At 43.2% G+C, this 17,159-nt stretch overlaps 1 protein-coding gene across 1 annotated transcript in view; it reads right to left on the reverse strand.

The window, feature by feature from the left end:
- Positions 1-644: 644 nt before the first annotated feature.
- The window catches only part of LOC143936121 (bactericidal permeability-increasing protein-like), a 76,887-nt gene continuing 60,372 nt past the window's right edge, over positions 645-17,159 (reverse strand). Inside the window, exons 14-17 of the mRNA XM_077460477.1 lie at positions 12,427-12,469; positions 2,801-2,861; positions 2,501-2,574; positions 645-910 (exon numbers count right to left, since the gene is read on the reverse strand). Of these exons, the coding sequence (XP_077316603.1) occupies positions 815-910; positions 2,501-2,574; positions 2,801-2,861; positions 12,427-12,469 (274 nt within the window). The 3' untranslated portion in view covers positions 645-814. The remainder of the gene's footprint in view (positions 911-2,500; positions 2,575-2,800; positions 2,862-12,426; positions 12,470-17,159) is intronic.

The following is a 17,159-nucleotide window of genomic DNA, read 5'->3' on the forward strand; positions in this document are numbered from 1 at the left end:
CTTTCTCTGTCTCAAAAGTGAGATTCGGGTGTCTGTTTAGACCCCTGATGTTTCACCAGCCCCCACAGGGCTGTTCAAACAAAATGTAAAAAAAAAAAAACATGAAGGGCTCATTCTCATAGGTATTCTTGTTGCATGAATGAGTGGTTTGTTCATGCGGCTGAAGCCGCTTGTTAGGCTTGGTGACTGTCACCTAGGCTGTATGGGGCCCCATGACTTCTAACAGCAGCCCTGCTCAAAACTACAAGTCCCATCATGCCTAGTGCCTGTGTACATGCATGCCCCAGTCCTTCACAAAATTTGGTATCGCATTTACTCCCAACAGAGGCAGCAAACTCCCGCCGGCATGTAGGCCTCCCCAGCAGCACATTCAACAGGGTTGCTCCAGAGCAGCAGTGGTTCCCAACCTCAGTGCTCAAGTACCCCCAAACGGGCCAGGTTTTCAGGTTTTCCTTTACCTTGCACAACTGCTTTAAATCAATATCAATGACATTGATAAGAGCTATTTTATCTAAGGGAAGTTCCCAAAGCATGGCCCGTCGGGGGTACGTGAGGACTGAGGTTGAGAACCTCTACTCCAGAGGAGCCTGCAAGCCACCTTAAAACTGGGAACGGGAGCAGAAGTCAGGGAAACCAGGATGGAATGCTGGGGTAGACAATCTTTAATGTTGAGGGAGAGACACACAGTGTTAAAAATAAAGTTAAAAAATAAAACAATTATCGTTTAATATCACTTTAAAAACAGTAGGTTTCCAGTTTACAGGTAGAATTTTTCAGATTTTCTTCATTCAGCAACACCTGTTTGTAATTTTTCTCATTCGAAAAGCTTGAAGTGTTGTCCTTCGAAGAGCTTGCTGAAATCCAGAAAGGACAGAGTTGTCTCCAGGTCTGTCATGATCACTACGTACCCCTGGAGGAAGAGAAGAAACCGAGGTCAGGCTTTCAACATTCTGCTGCACATGCTGTATTCAAGTATTGCCGGTAATAAAACTGGTGTGGTTAGCCTCGTTCACATGCCCCTCTGAAAAGCGATCACATGGTGGATCACTTTTCAGAGGTGTTTGACAGGTGGTGAGGAGGTGATATGTTGCATCCTTGCTGCTTGATTTAACCCTCTATGTGATTTGCTGGAGCCGTGATTGGCTGGAGCCGCGATCACTCCAGCGCATGTCTGAACATTTATTCGTTCACGGCACAGGGCTCGGAAGCAATGACACCCGTGGCCGTTCCTTCAGAGCACATTCGCATGTAATCTAATGTTTACTTCCTCTTTAAGCCCAGCTCCAGGCTGGATAGGAGACAAGCTTGCTGCCAGTGCCTTTTCATTTTTAACCTCCAGGGGGAGTTTTTAAAAAAATTTGCCCAATTTTGGTGTTTAAAGTATGTCCAGCTGAAACTGTTTTTCTAAGTCTTGGAAGGTGCAGGGAAGGATTACCACCCCTGTAAGGTTTTTACTTCCAGGGGCCTATTTGAAATATTTGCCCTCAGTGATAGCAATTTTAGGAAAAACTCTCCAACTGCAACACAGTCTGCAACAAAAGCCTCTTTCACACGTATGGGCGAGAAGCCGTAAAAATACGTAATTAAAGAGTAAGTTCACCTTTACAGAAAATCTATAAGGTGAACTTACACTTTACCCCCCCCCCCCCCCCCCCCAGTCCTGCTGTACCTGAGGCTGGCGATCACCCGCTAGTAGACATCAGGTCGAACCTATACTGGTCCAGGGATTTTAAATCCCCGTGGCTTAATTTCCTAAGCGTACCTCGTAAAGGTACATATAGGAGGTATTCTAATTGGTTGGCACCGTCACATGCACGGTGACCAATCAGAACCTGCCTAGCCCATCCTGTCAATGGGGGGAGAAGAAGAGGGAAAGCCATGGGGATTTCAAATCCCTGGACTGGTAAAGGGGTGACCCAATGTCTCCTAGCGGGTGATTGTGGGCCTCAGGTACAGCGGGACTGGGGGCAGATGGGGAGAGGGTCCAGATTTACTGTAAAGGTGAACTTACACATTAAGCCATGGTTTTACCATCCACCAAGCCAAAAGTCAACGTTGTCAGTGACCGTGTTAATACACATCGCCACAGATGTGGTGCAGTGAAATTTTGACAACCTGTTGCATTTGGCAGGTAGTACAAACGTTCAACATGACCTATTCAAGTGCACGTGACTGCGCCGATGCAGCGGGGTGTCACTGGTTAACACAGGCATTTAGGAGGCAACATGTTTCCTTTGAGCCGCCTGTAAAATGCCTCTGGAAGGCAATCAGAAGGTTGCTTTTCAGAGAGCGGGCAAACACAGCAGCGCATGTAAAAGGAGCACTTGGAGTAGGGTAGGGCTGTAGCCAGATTTTTGTGGCGCTCTATGTCCCTGTTGCTGATTTTCCCTTACTTTTTTGCCTGATGTAACCATTGTCAGCAGGACAGGAAGTGAGGAGAAATCGAGTTGGAACAATTCTTATCTCAGACACTTTGATAAGGGAGACCTAAAGACTTTACCTGCATAACGCGAAGCACAGGATTCTGGAGGCGGAGCATGTTCATAGGCAGCGGAATGATATTCTTCAGGTGCCCTATAAATGGATTAAGCAGGTCAAATAAAGAGATTTTGGATGAATGGGATAATGCCAGCCACACATATTAATTAAATATCGAAAAACCTTTTGCAAGATTTTTGTTAACATGTAACATGTCTCCAAGATTTGTAATAGAGAACAGGCAGACGTGAGGCATGCAGGAAACAAACTTAAAGCATTCAGAAGGATGAAAAAAAAAAAACAATTTTAGGGGCCAACTCACCATTCAGGACTGGAAGCAGGAATTTCAGGGAAACGTTCAGTGCTTGCTGTATGAAATCCACCTACAGACAAAAGGGGAAAATGCTTTTCTAAGTAATTCTACAATGCACAACAGGGTCACAAATCTGTAAACAGTATGCATTATTTACATTGACCCCACTTCTACGTTACCTACTTATGCATTATCTGCATTGTTCCCACTTATACAGACTCTTCATAGAAAAAAATTACATGGCTGTTCATCTATCAAAACTTGTAAATCCATTCTGTGCGAATGGGGCAAAATCGAATATTCTCAGGCTATCTTCTCTGCGAATGGAAGAAAATACCACAATATAGCCACTAGATGGTGCTGAGTGGCTATAAAAGATAAGTGCGCTCCTCCACTCCATCTAATGGCAATATGTCTCACACCATTCTTTTTCAATGAAAAACATTCGATCAGCTGGGGACATTTTAAGTTGCCCCACTCGCACAGAACGAACAAGCAGTTTCAATGGATAAACAGCTATGCAAATTAGTTTTTTTTAAAAATAAATACACCCATTAAAGTTGATCTAAACTCAAAGTTAAGGTCGGCAATTCGAGTTGTTTCTTTCCTCGGTTGATATAGTTTTTTTTTTTTTTGTCAAAGTCTTGTAAAATATTTTATATATATATATATATATATAAATATATATATATATATATATATATATATATTTATATTTATATTGTTTTTTTATTTACTCTTTTATGCTGTTTTATCTTTATTATTTTTGTACTTGTTGTGTATAATAAATCTGCATTATTTATCTCTGGCAGGCGGATGCGGATTCCTCCACAATATGATGCCCATGCTGCCTATATTATATTTGTTTGAATTTTATGTTTTTTGTTTATTTATTGTATTCATTTATTACACTGTTTGATTCAGCTCTGCACTCTTTTCCACCTCCCTTTGCCTGTTGGATGATTTATAAAATTTGACTTTCATTCATATTTTCATAATGCCTATCATGTTCATTATTAATATCTTATATATAGATTAGACAATATATGCTGATTACTATGACATACATGTAAAGGTGTGTTTAGAAATGTAGTTTTTTAGAACCTGATTGTTTTGTGGGTATATTTTTAATGGGTTAGGGTTGTACTTTGGATGTTATAAATGTTGTAACTTTATACTTTGCTGCTTTTTGGCATTTCATTCAACTTTTTATGCAATAAAATTGATAAACTTGTCTTTTTATAAAGTATTTTTGTGGTTGCAGTGTAGCGTAGGGTCCTTTTCACCAGCACGCAGAGGTGGTGCAGCTACAATGTACAAAAGAGATTTCTATGTCTCTGCTGGGAAGACCGGAAAAGTCATTGGCAATCCAAAATATTAGAGTCTTTAGGTGTCCCTATTGGAAGATTTACCCACACCCGTTAATACCCGGCTTCAGTAACAACTATTTAAATGGGGGATATTTCTTCGTTTTAGGGGGTTTCTTTCACTTCCTGTTGTGTCTTTAGCACAGGAAGTGAATGAAAATCTCCCCAAAGGGACACAGACAACAACAAATTGATGGGGGTTTATATCCATTTGTTACTTTATATATGAATGTCTTTAACCACTTGGGACCCGCACTATAGCCGAATGACGGCTACAGCACGGATCTCCTTTTCCAGGACTATGTCTATTGACGTAGTCCCGTGCACGAGCGGCCTGCGCGCCCCCTGAGGGGCGCGCGCGGCGCGCTCTGTGATCGGCGAGTCTATGAGACTCGCCTGATCACCGATCAGAGCAAGGGGTCGATCCCGACCCCTTATCACGTGATCAGCTGTCAGCCAATGACAGCTGATCATGTGATATAACGGAGCCGGTAATCGGCTATTATTCCTCCTCGCGCTGTCAGCGTGAGGAGAAAAAAAAAAAGCCGATCACCGGCGGCCGTGATCGGGACATCAGTCCCGATCACGGCCAGCCCTGCCAGTGCCCACCTGCCCCCTCATCAATAAAGATGATACAAAAATAAGTGCCCCCGTCAGTGCCACCCAGCAGTGCCCATAGTGCCACTCAGCAGTGCCCACAGTGCCACCCAGCAGTGCCCACAATCTGCCTCAACAAAGGTTCTGCACCCCAGTGCCACATATCTGTGCCCATCAGTGCCCAGCAGTGCCGCCCATCAGTGCCCAGCAGTGCCACCTATCAGAGCCACCTATCAGTGCCCATCAGTCCCATCTATCAGTGGTACCTATCAGTGCCCCTTAGTGCCACCCATCTGTGCCACCCATATGTGCCACCCATCCGTGCCATCTTATCTGTGCCCATCTTTGCCCATCAGTGCCGCCTTATCTGTGCCCATCGGTGCCGCCTTATCTGTGCCTATTAGTGCCGCCTTAACTATGCCTATCAGTGCCCACCAGTGCAGCCTATCAGTGCCCACCAATGCAGCCTATCAGTGCCCGCCAGTGCAGCCTATCAGTGCCGCCTCATCAGCGCATTTCAATGAAGGAGAAAAATGGCCTGTTTGCAAAATTTTATAACAAACTATTAAACATGATTTTTTATTTTTTTTGCATCTTTTTTTGTTTGTTTAGCAAAAAATAAAACTCCGAGCTGTAACTAAATACCACCAAAAGAAAGCTCTATTTGTGGGAAAAAAATGATAAAAATTTCATTTGGGTACAGTGTTGTATGACCGCGCAATTGTCATTCAAAGTGCATCAGCGCTGAAAGCTGAAAATTGGTCTGGGACTGAGGGGGGTTTAAGTGCCCAGTAAGCAAGTGGTTAAAAGTGCAGTTTTTATTTGCAAATACGTACATACACACACATACACAGTATATGTATACACACACATTATCACAAAGGCTTGACAACAGGGTCCTGCATGGCCCTGGGATGTTGCACTTTAACACTGTAATGTGATGACCTAATAAACACTTGGACTTTATTTCAATGATCCTTAGTGAACTGGCAACATATGCAGTGCCATGAAAAAGTATTCACACCCCTTGGAATTTTGCACATTTTGTCATGTTACAACCAAAAACTTAAATGTATTTTATTGGGATTTTATGTGATAGACCAACACAAAGTGGTACATACTTGTGAAGTGGAAGGAAAATGATAAATGGTTTTCCACATTTTTTACAAATAAATATATGAAAAGTGTGGGGTACATTTGTATTTAGCCCCCTTTACTCTGATACCCCTAACTAAAATCTAGTGGAACCAACTGCCTTCAGAAGTCACCTAATTACTAAATAGAGTCCACCTGTGTGTAATTTAATCTCAGTATAAATACAGCTGTTCTGTGAAGAGAGAACCTTAGTGAACAAAGAGCATCATGAAGGCCAAGGAACACACCAGACAGGCCAGGGATAAAGTTGTGGAAAAGTATAAAGCAGGGTTAGGGTATTAAAAAGATTTCCCAAGCTTTGAACATCTCACGGAACTCTATTCAATCCATCATCGGAAAATGGAAAGAGTATGGCCCAACTGCAAACCTACCAAGACATGGCCGTCCACCTAAACTGACCAGCCGGGCAAGGAGAGCATTCATCAGAGAAGCAGCCAAGAGGTCCATGGTAACTCTGGAGGAGCTGCAGAGATCCACAGCTCAGGTGGGAGAATCTGTCCACAGGACAACTATTAGTCGTCTCTCCACAAATCTGCCCTTTATAGAAGAGTGACAAGAAGAAAGACATTGTTGAAAGAAAGTCATAAGAAGTCCAGTTTGCAGTTTGTGAGAAGCCATGTGGGGGACACAACAAACATGTGGAAGAAGGAGCTCTGGTCAGATGAGACCAAAATTGAACTTTTTGGCCTAAAAGCGAAAGACTATGTGTGGCAGAATACTAATACTGCACATCACCCTGAACACACAGTCCCCACTGTGAAACATGGTGGTGGTAGCATCACGTTGTGAGGATGCTTTTCTTGTCATGTGACAGCTGTATATCGATTTGAAAAAAAAGGTAATTTAAATGTTTTTTTTTTAAATTAAAATAATTACAGTGCCATAATCCATATACAGAAATAGAAGGGACAATGTAAATTAGTGTGTGTTTAGTATCACTTTAAATTAGGCTACCCACTACTAGCCACATTAGGCTTATAATTTTGTTTGTGGCCCCTACGTTTATTAAAATAGGGGAACAAATACATGAGCTACTAAACAGAGGTGAATAGCTATATATTGACTCTTGATGTTCAAAATGCTTCCTGCTAAACCCGTGAGCCTCAATAAAAAGAAAAAATATAAGTCCCACTTTTTACCCACCATGCTAAGGCAACTCATCATAAATGTAATCATAGACCAAATGAACGTTCAAGATCCAATGATGCCTATGGGCAGGCTTGATCTACTAGGAGCTGGCTGCCAAAACTCCAGGCCAGAGCCTATAAACAGAAAAAAAGATTCTAAGTCCTAATTTTTACCCACCTGGGAAGGACAGGTTGGGTTTAAACGTTTTTTTCGTTTATGTTACAGACCCTAGACCAAATGAACGTCCAAGGATCCTCTGGGGTTGGAAGAATGATTTAACAACTATCTTATTACTGGGGGAAGAGTTTGGAGTTGCAGGTTTGAACTTTGGTTCATCTATTTTCATTTTTTAGGGGTAACTGCTCACTTTTCATTTACTAAGTCTTGATTTAGTTATTTGCCAACCAAAGGGCTGGTTGGCTCAGGAGTTTAGTAGACAGTCCATGAGCCAACAGAGATTTTGGAATTGCAGGTTCAAATCCAATCTCATCTATTGGAATTTGTGACGATGCTTAACTGCAGAAATAGGAAAACGAACATAGGAGCTAACAAGCGGGGGCGAGTAGCCCAGAGGATAAGAGTGTTGACCCAGAGCACTGTAGACCCGAGTTCAAATCCATGAACGTGCTGCAGACCCCAAGGGTGATTCCATGAATGTGCCGTAGACTCCATGGACAAGCACAAGGAAACACAGTAGACTCTGAGTGAAAGCTTGGAGGCCATGGACAACCCACCAGTCCCAGGTCCCCACAGGCCCACAACACGTGTGGGCATCACATTAGGTTGTGAACACCCTGCCTCTTTAGTCCTCAACATATATAAAATTAGAATGGGCTGTCCTACTGGGCAGCCCATCCCAAAAGTAGGGACTTAAGTTTTTGTTGCCTCACCCCAGGTACTGCACAGTACCTGAACTTCTTGATGGTAAGGTAGTGGGTCTGAAATAGTTCCCACTACTCAATCACACCTTCAAGGGATTCAGGCACTGCACAGCACCCAGGACACACAAGGCTTTCCCTCAGTGGGATTTGAACTCAGGTCTCCAGCAAACCATTCAGAGCTCTTACCCTCTGAGCTACCACCCATGTTCAAGGAGTGAGGTTCTTGTTCTTCTATTTCAGGATTAGGCAGCATAAATAAATAAAAATAAAGAGAACTTAAAAATATAACTGCACTATTATTTTTTAATTAATTAATTTAATTTCTTAATTCCTCCATCCCGGGTACTTTTATTTATTTATATTTGATAGAGTGCAGAAAGGTTAGAACCTCTGTCAAGGTTTTGCCCACTGGGGGAGATTTACCCCTCTATTTGTCCTGGTGAGCATTGTCTCAAGAAAGAGATGGTAAAATCCCAAATGTTTGAGTTGTCACAGGAAAAGGGAGTGAGAGTAAATCCTCTTTTGACAACTACAGTGCCTTGCGAAAGTATTCGGCCCCCTTGAACTTTTCAACCTTCTGCCACATTTCAGGCTTCAAACATAAAGATATAAAAATTTTATTTTTTGTGAAGAATCACCAACAAGTGGGACACAATTGTGAAGTGGAATGAAATCTATTGGATTTTTTAAACTTTTTTAACTAATAAAAAAATGAAAAGTGGGGCGTGCAAAATTATTCGGCCCCCTTGCGTTAATACTTTGTAGAGCCACCTTTTGCTGCGATTACAGCTGCAAGTCGCTTGGGGTATGTCTCTATCAGTTTTGCACATCGAGAGACTGAAATTCTTGCCCATTCTTCCTTGCAAAACAGCTTGAGCTTAGTGTGGTTGGATGGAGAGCGTTTGTGAACAGCAGTTTTCAGCTCTTTCCACAGATTCTCGATTGGATTCAGGTCTGGACTTTGACTTGGCCATTCTAACACCTGGATACGTTTATTTGTGAACCATTCCTTTGTAGATTTTGCTGTGTGTTTGGGATCATTGTCTTGTTGGAAGATAAATCTCCGTCCCAGTTTCAGGTCTTTTGCAGACTCCAACAGGTTTTCATCCAGAATGGTCCTGTATTTGGCTGCATCCATCTTCCCCTCAATTTTAACCATCTTCCCTGTCCCTGCTGAAGAAAAGCAGGCCCAAACCATGATGCTGCCACCACCATGTTTGACAGTGGGGATGGTGTGTTGAGGGTGATGAGCTGTGTTGCTTTTACGCCAAACATATCGTTTTGCATTGTGGGCAAAAAGTTGGATTTTGGTTTCATCTGACCAGAGCACCTTCTTCCACATGTTTGGTGTGTCTCCCAGGTGGCTTGTGGCAAACTTTAGACAAGACTTTTTATGGATATCTTTGAGAAATGGCTTTCTTCTTGCCACTCTTCCATAAAGGCCAGATTTGTGCAGTGTACGACTGATTGTTGTCCTATGGACAGACTCTCCCACCTCAGCTGTAGTTCTCTGCAGTTCATCCAGAGTGATCATGGGCCTCTTGGCTGCATCTCTGATCAGTCTTCTCCTTGTCTGAGCTGACAGTTTAGAGGAACGGCCAGGTCTTGGTAGATTTGCAGTGGTCTGATACTCCTTCCATTTCAAAATGCTCGCTTGCACAGTGCTCCTTGGGATGTTTAAAGCTAGGGAAATCTTTTTGTATCCAAATCCGGCTTTCAACTTCTCCACAACAGTATTACGGACCTGCCTGGTGTGTTCCTTGGTCTTCATGATGCTCTCTGCGCTTTCAACAGAACCCTGAGACTATCACAGAGCAGGTGCATTTATACAGAGACTTGATTACACACAGGTGGATTCTATTTATCACCATCAGTCATTTAGGACAACATTGGATCATTCAGAGATCCTCGCTGAACTTCTGGAGTGAGTTTGCTGCACTGAAAGTAAAGGGGCCGAATAATTTTGCACGCACCACTTTTCAGTTTTTTATTTGCTAAAAAAGTTTAAAATATCCAATAGATTTCGTTCCACTTCACAATTGTGTCCCACTTGTTGGTGATTCTTCACAAAAAATAAAAATTTTATATCTTTATGTTTGAAGTCTGAAATGTGGCAAAAGGTTGAAAAGTTCAAGGGGGCCGAATACTTTCGCAAGGCACTGTAAGGGCCAAATCACACTTTTGAGTAGAGGTAACTCATGCATTACTATAATATGTGCATTAGTCCATTATGGTACCATTTATTTTCAGTGGCACTCCAATGCACTAAGGCAACATCACTGCAATGCATATCAGAGAGCACAGCACATTTGTGCTGGAAGGGTGGTGGATTTTTTTTTTTTGCCGGGGGGGGGTGTTGAGGGGATTGTGCTAAGAGAGGGGGTGGGGGGGATGTTTGAGCGGGGTTTGTGCTAGAAGTGGGGATTTCGGAGCAAGGGAATTTGTGCTAGGAGGGGGGATTTGTGCTAGGAGGGGGATTTGTACTAGGAGGGGGGATTGGAGCGGGATTTGTGCTAGGAGGGGGCATTAGAGGGGGCATTTGTGCTAGGAGGGGGGATTGGAGCGGGATTTGTGCTAGGAGGGGGCATTTGAGGGAGCATTTGTACTAGGAGGGGGGATTGGAGCGGGATTTGTGCTAGGAAGGGGCATTTGAGGGGGCATTTGTGCTAGGAGAGGGGGATTGGAGCGGGATTTGGGAGCAGGGGATTTGTGCGAGGAGGGGGGATTGGGGGGGAGGCTATGCTAGGAGAGGAGATTAGGGGTGTTGGAGCGGGTTTTGTGCTAGGAGTCAGGATTTGGGAGCAGGAAGTTTGTGTTAGAAGGGGGGATTTGGAGGGGTTATGCTAGGAGAGGGGATTGGGGGGGTTGGAGCAGGATTTGAGAGCAGGGGATTTGTGCTGGGGGCAAGGGCGGACTGACAACTCATGGGGCCACACAGTATACACACACACAGTATACAATCACACAGTATACACATACATGTTTCTATTGGCTGAATGGTCAGTCTGCCCCTGGCTGGGGGGGGGGGGGGTGTTAGAAGGGGAGATTTGTGCTAGAAGGGAGGAATTTGGGGGGGGTGCTTATAGGGGGAATTCGGGGGGAGGAGATTTACAATCTAAGATCACTGTACTCTGCTGCACATTTTAGGGCTTGTTCACACCAGGTGCAGTGAGGTAACACGTGTCAAATCGCACGTTTCCCTGTACCGTGAAAAAATATGAGGTATTTTACAGTTGCATGTGAGTGGCATTATTTCTTAATGACACCCCCTCGCATCTGTAGAAAAAAAAAGAAAAAAAAAAGGGGAAAACACCACTTAACTAGTATGTAGCTGGCTCACCCTAAATTGAAGGGATGGGGTTTCCTGGAGCCAAAAGGAACTATAGGCAAAAAGGTGATGACCCCGGTAAGAAAACCGGGGTCAGACAGAAAGGAGCTCCAAATGGAAAATACAACGCAGCATGAGTATAAATCTAAATTGTATTATTCATAGAAACATGTATAGTGTCAGTAGATAAGATGTCAAACCTTCACCACACCATATAAAAAGCTATCATGGCAACGTTGCCAAGAGCAACAATTAAAAACAACCCGGGCTCACAGACATTCATCCAATCATACCAAAAGGGGACACAGATGGTGAGAGAAAAAGGATCAGCTGTCAAAATGTATCACTGATGACCAATAGATATAGCAGGGGACACAAGGGCAATGATAGCAAACTGCAGATGTATTCCAAATCTGGTGATGATTAGATATGAGTACACCAGCACTGATGCTGAAAGATTGAACAGTCCTGAAGAGGCAAACATAAAGCAGCAGGACAGCCAAGGGGGAGAAGGTGAAGGGCAGATAAAAAAAAAATCACAGGTAGGGAGACACATCAGCGCCGCTGTGCAAGCGCAATCACTGAACAAGCATCTGGGAATGGCATCCCATGAACAGTCTCACCCGCGATGCAGTCAGCTCCAGATTACTGTCAGGTATACTGCTACTGGATGATGATGTATCTTACTTCACTGCCCAAGATGAAGGCTCCAAGTAGCTGCAGATGTCAGTGCCAGAGACGGGTGCCAATGCTAGAAACAAGCCTATCCCAAATGTAAGTCATTGCTGGCGCTGTGCAATCCAAGGCTGGATGATGCGGAGTGGCAGGTGTGAAAGCCGCTTGAATAAACTGGAGATGCCGGGTCACATGACTGGATGACGTCAATGCATTTCGCTCACCACATGAGCTTCGTCAGGACAAGCATGGCACCTAGTGAATGCATGTATGTTTGCGCCCATTAAAAAACGCAACATGCGTAAATACACAAAAAAGCGGACGCACCTCCTGGTGTGAAGGAACCCTCAGGTTGGTGTGCCCTGGGACTGTGCACAGTTCTAAAGGGTGCCTTGACTGAAGAAAGGTTGAAAAACACTGAATTTGATAACTTTCTCCACCTGTACAACAGCCCCTGTATTTCTATCTCAACAGGCCCACTGCAGAAAAATGGAACTAACTTACCTTCACCGTCCCCACACTGGAATGAACCAAGGACAGCGAGAAACTGTAAAAAAAAAAAAAAAAGTGGAGGTGGACATCCAAAACTTACACACATGACTTTGGAAAAGTTACCCTGGAGGGGAACTCTTTTTAATAAGTGTTTTTGCTTTCTTTGCACAAAAATAAATAAATAACACACAAATGAAAAAAAATAAAGCATATACAAGTACATAACTACTCATATCCACAGGGACATCCATTTCTCCAAAACATGTCCAAGTAGACAAGTCCATGTCTCAGTAGTCCAAAGTAGACATTACTGGACTACTGAGTGACATTTGGATTTATTCATAGTCCACAGCAATGCTTTTTTTTTTTTTAACAGGAAACACAGGTATGCTTTTAGCACAGGAAACTAAACTTTATCATGTTTAATCACACAAAAAAATTGTAAAAATTTGTTAAAATTAACAGCACATTGACATTCCAAGTTATGCCAGCAGGTTTTCTGGGCCTGTGGTGTATTATATTATGTGAGTGCACCACATTGTGTCATTCAAGTCCTTATTCCAATGACAGATTGTTTATGAAGCCAACAGGTTTTGAGGACTGTATCCCCTCTTCATCAGGGCTGAAGAAAAGGAAACGGCGTATGCTGACTTAGTAATTAATACACAGTTGGGATTTATTGTAGTGTATAGAACAGCATCCATCAGCAGCTGATTCAAGTAGAAAAATGCTGAAGGGGTGGAGTTACAGCCCCCCAAAAAACACGTTGGCTTTATAAAACAGTCTATCATTCGATTAAGTTTGCTCTGGGCTTGAATATCACAGTGTGGTGCTGCAGGGTCACTCATCCCTATTACAAGCCATGGTGATGGTGGAAAACCTTCTGTGTGCAGAAGCTGCCAGCCTAATATTCAGATTATGGAGCAGCCATACCATTGGATGATATCAATAATATAAAAAAAAAAATCTGGGTTCTAGTCCCATTCATCGACCTTCCCAAGCTTGTATTGTGATGCAGATGGCGGTGCGGTTGAACTTACTTCCTAAAAGGAATTTACTATTATTAATAGAAACAAATCTGTCAATATTACATTTGCAGGAAGGGAATAAAAGTTGAATTTGTTGTAGATCAGTCTGATATTTTTTTTTTTTTTACACGTCCATAAGCTAGTTCAGGGAAAGTTCATATCGATCTATTCTTGGCTCCTGATAGAGAGGAACTTTTTATTAGGTCGTTCTATAAATGCTCGTTAAATTGCAGATGCGAGTGATTAGTGTAGGATTTGGTCAGAACTAGGAAGTGAATGGAAGTAGTAATCTATAATAGTATTACAATCAGCACTTAAAACCCAGCGATGGGCCTGCAGTGAGTGATCGGCATTGATTTTACAATACACTAGTAACACGGGCTTACAGCTGAGCTCCGAGATAGGCAAATATTGTCTGAATACATGCGGTCCAATTTACATGCTGGAGGAGAAAAAAATTAAATATTCTGTCTATGGAGATAGTTCACATCTCCACTACAAGTCACCTGAAGCCAAACGCCTAAAGCTCAAAAAAAAAGTTCTGGAGCTTTTTTTTTTTTTTTTGTAGCTTGAATTGGGCAGATGTGAGCGTACTTGGTGCGTTTTTATCCCCATAGAAATGAATGAAAAACGTGCAATTTGCGCATTTGCGCATTTTTTTGCATGATTAAATAGTAACAGAAAAATGAATAAATAAATGTAAAATAAATGCACAAGTAACTAAAAATGTGTAATAATACATAAATAAATAATTAAAAACAAATTACATAAATTATTATTAATAACAATATAAATAATATTAATATAATAATACATAAACATCCAAAGAAAAACAAAATTACTATTATTAATAATAATAATAATAATAATAATAATAATAATAATAATAATAATAATAATAATAACAATTTATGTATTTATTAATTTTATGTTAGGGTTAAGATGTTTAGTTATTTATTATTATTTGATTCAAACAAAATGATGCATCACTCAGAAAAATGCCCACCCCTCTCTCCCTACGTTATCTACCTAATATCCCCACCCCCTGTTATTGGTCATAACTGTGACTGGAGGAAGACATGAAGGTGGGCATGACAGAGAACAGCCGAATCGCACACGGAGCTTCCCGCTCAGCCACACAGTATTGGAATGACACTCCCACCGCACACTCAAACCTGATTGGCTGCCTCTCTGTCCGGCTCCTTGATTTGGCTCCGCCCCTTCCAATCTCGCTGCCTTCCACCAGTAGGCGTGGCCTATGTATCTTTGCTCAACAGCCTCGTGCCCCCACCCTAGCTCCTGTACTAATGGAGGGAAGTGCTTTGACCTGGGGGGGGGGGGGAGTCTGTACTAATGGAGGGAAGTGCTTTGTCCTGGGGGGAGGGGTCTGTACTAATGGAGGGGGGTGCTTTGTCCTGGGGGGAGGGGTCTGTACTAATGGAGGGGGTGCTTTGTCCTGGGGGAGGGGTCTGTACTGATGGACGGGGGTGCTTTGTCTTGAGGGGAGGGAACTGTACTGATGGAGGGGGTGCTTTGTCCTGGGGAGGGGTCTGTACTGATGGAGGGGGTGCACTGATGGCAGGGGTGCTTTGTCCTGGGAGGAGGGGTCTGTACTAATGGAGGGGATGCTTTGTCCTGGGGGAGGGGTCTGTTCTAATGGAGGGGGTGCTTTGTCCTGGGGGAGGGGTCTGTACTGATGGAGGGGGGTGCTTTGTCCTGAGGGAGGGGTCTGCACTGATGGAGGGGGGTGCTTTGTCCTGGGGGGGGGGGTCTGTACTAATGGAGAGGAGTGCTTTGTCCTGGGGGAGGGGTCTGTACTAATGGAGGGGGGTGCTTTGTCCTGGGGAGGGGTCTGTACTAAAGGAGGGGGGTGCTTTGTCCTGGGGGAGGGGTCTGTACTAATGGAGGGGGGTGCTTTGTCCTGGGGGAGGGGTCTGTACTAATGGAGGGGGTGCTTTTTCCTGGGGGGAGGGGTCTGTACTAATGGAGGGGGTGCTTTGTCCTGGGGGGAGGAGTCTGTACTAATGGAGGGGGTGCTTTGTCCTGGGGGGAGGAGTCTGTACTAATGGAGGGGGTGCTTTGTTCTGGGGGAGGGGTCTGTACTAATGGAGGGGGTGCTTTGTCCTGGGGGGGGGAGTCTGTACTAATGGAGGGGGGTGCTTTTTCTCTTATTTAATTATTATTTGTCTCTTATTCAAAATTTCCCATTGAAATGCATGGTGCCACGTTTGGTGCCATATTGTATGATTTTGATCACTTGTTTCGGGCCAAATTGAACTTTAACTAATAGAGGGATGCCAAATTATATGAAAACAAGTCACATCTGTGTGAGCCAAGATGGTTTTCATATAGAAAAAGTTATATATTCAGAATTACCCCTTTAAATACATGGCGGTTACAGAGACAGAATTATTAACCACTTAAAGTGGAGTTCCACCCAAAAAAGAAAAATTCATTAATGTGCATAAAATAAATTAAAAAAAAACATTTGGAGAAACATCCATCAAACTTTCACTTTTTAATACTTGGTTGCAAATCCTTTGCAGTCAATTACAGCCTGAAGTCTGGAACGCAGAGAAATCACCAGACACTGGGTTTCATCCCTGGTGATGCTCTGCAGGGCCTCTACTGCAACTGTCTTCAGTTCCTGCTTGTTCTCGGGGCATTTTCCCTTCAGTTTTGTCTTCAGCAAGTGAAATGCATGCTCAATCGGATTCAGGTCAGGTGATTGACTTGGCCATTGCATAACATTCCACTTCTTTCCCTTAAAAAATTCTTTGATTGCTTTCGCAGTATGCTTCGGGTCATTGTCAATCTTCACTGTGAAGCGCCGTCCAATGAGTTCTGAAGCATTTTGCTGAATAAGAGAGATAATATTGCCCGAAACACTTCAGAATTCATCCTGCTGCTTTTGTCAGCAGTCACATCATCAATAAATACTAGAGAACCAGTTCCATTGGCAGCCATACATGCCCACACCATGACACTACCACCACCATGCTTCACTGATAAGGTGGTATGCTTTGGATCATGAGCAGTTCCTTTCCTTCTCCATACTCTTCTCTTCCCATCACTCTGGTACAAGTTCATCTGGGTCTCATCTGTCCATAGGATGTTGTTCCAGAACTGTGAAGGCTTTTTTAGATGTTGTTTGGCAAACTCTAATCTGGCCTTCTTGTTTTTGAGGCTCACCAATGGTTTACATCTTGTGGTGAACCCTCTGTATTCACTCTGGTGAAGTCTTCTCTTGATTGTTGACATTTACACACCTACACCTACCTCCTGGAGAGTGTTCTTGATCTGGCTAACTGTTATGAAGGGTGTTTTCTTCACCAGGGAAAGAATTCTTCGGTCATCCACCACAGTTGTTTTCCATGGTCTTCCGGGTCTTTTGGTGTTGCTGAGCTCACTGGTGCGTTCTTTTTTTCTAAGGATGTTCCAAACAGTTGATTTGGTCACACCTAATGTTTTTGCTATCTCTCTGATGGGTTTGTTTTGTTTTTCAGCCTAATGATGGCTTGCTTCACTGATAGTGACAGCTCTTCCAAATGCAAATAGCACACATGAAATTAACTCTGGACCTTTTATCTGCTCCTTGTAAATGGGATAATGAGGGAATAATACACAACTGGCCATGGAACAGCTGAGCAGCCAATTGTCCCATTACTTTTGGTCCCTTAAAAAGTGTGAGGCAAATCCGCCGTGGAGACCATTTTT

This window comes from Lithobates pipiens, unplaced genomic scaffold, assembly GCF_037356315.1.
Source record: "Lithobates pipiens isolate NorthernLeopardFrog02 unplaced genomic scaffold, aLitPip1_a1.2 Scaffold_28, whole genome shotgun sequence".
Taxonomy (NCBI): domain Eukaryota; kingdom Metazoa; phylum Chordata; class Amphibia; order Anura; family Ranidae; genus Lithobates; species Lithobates pipiens.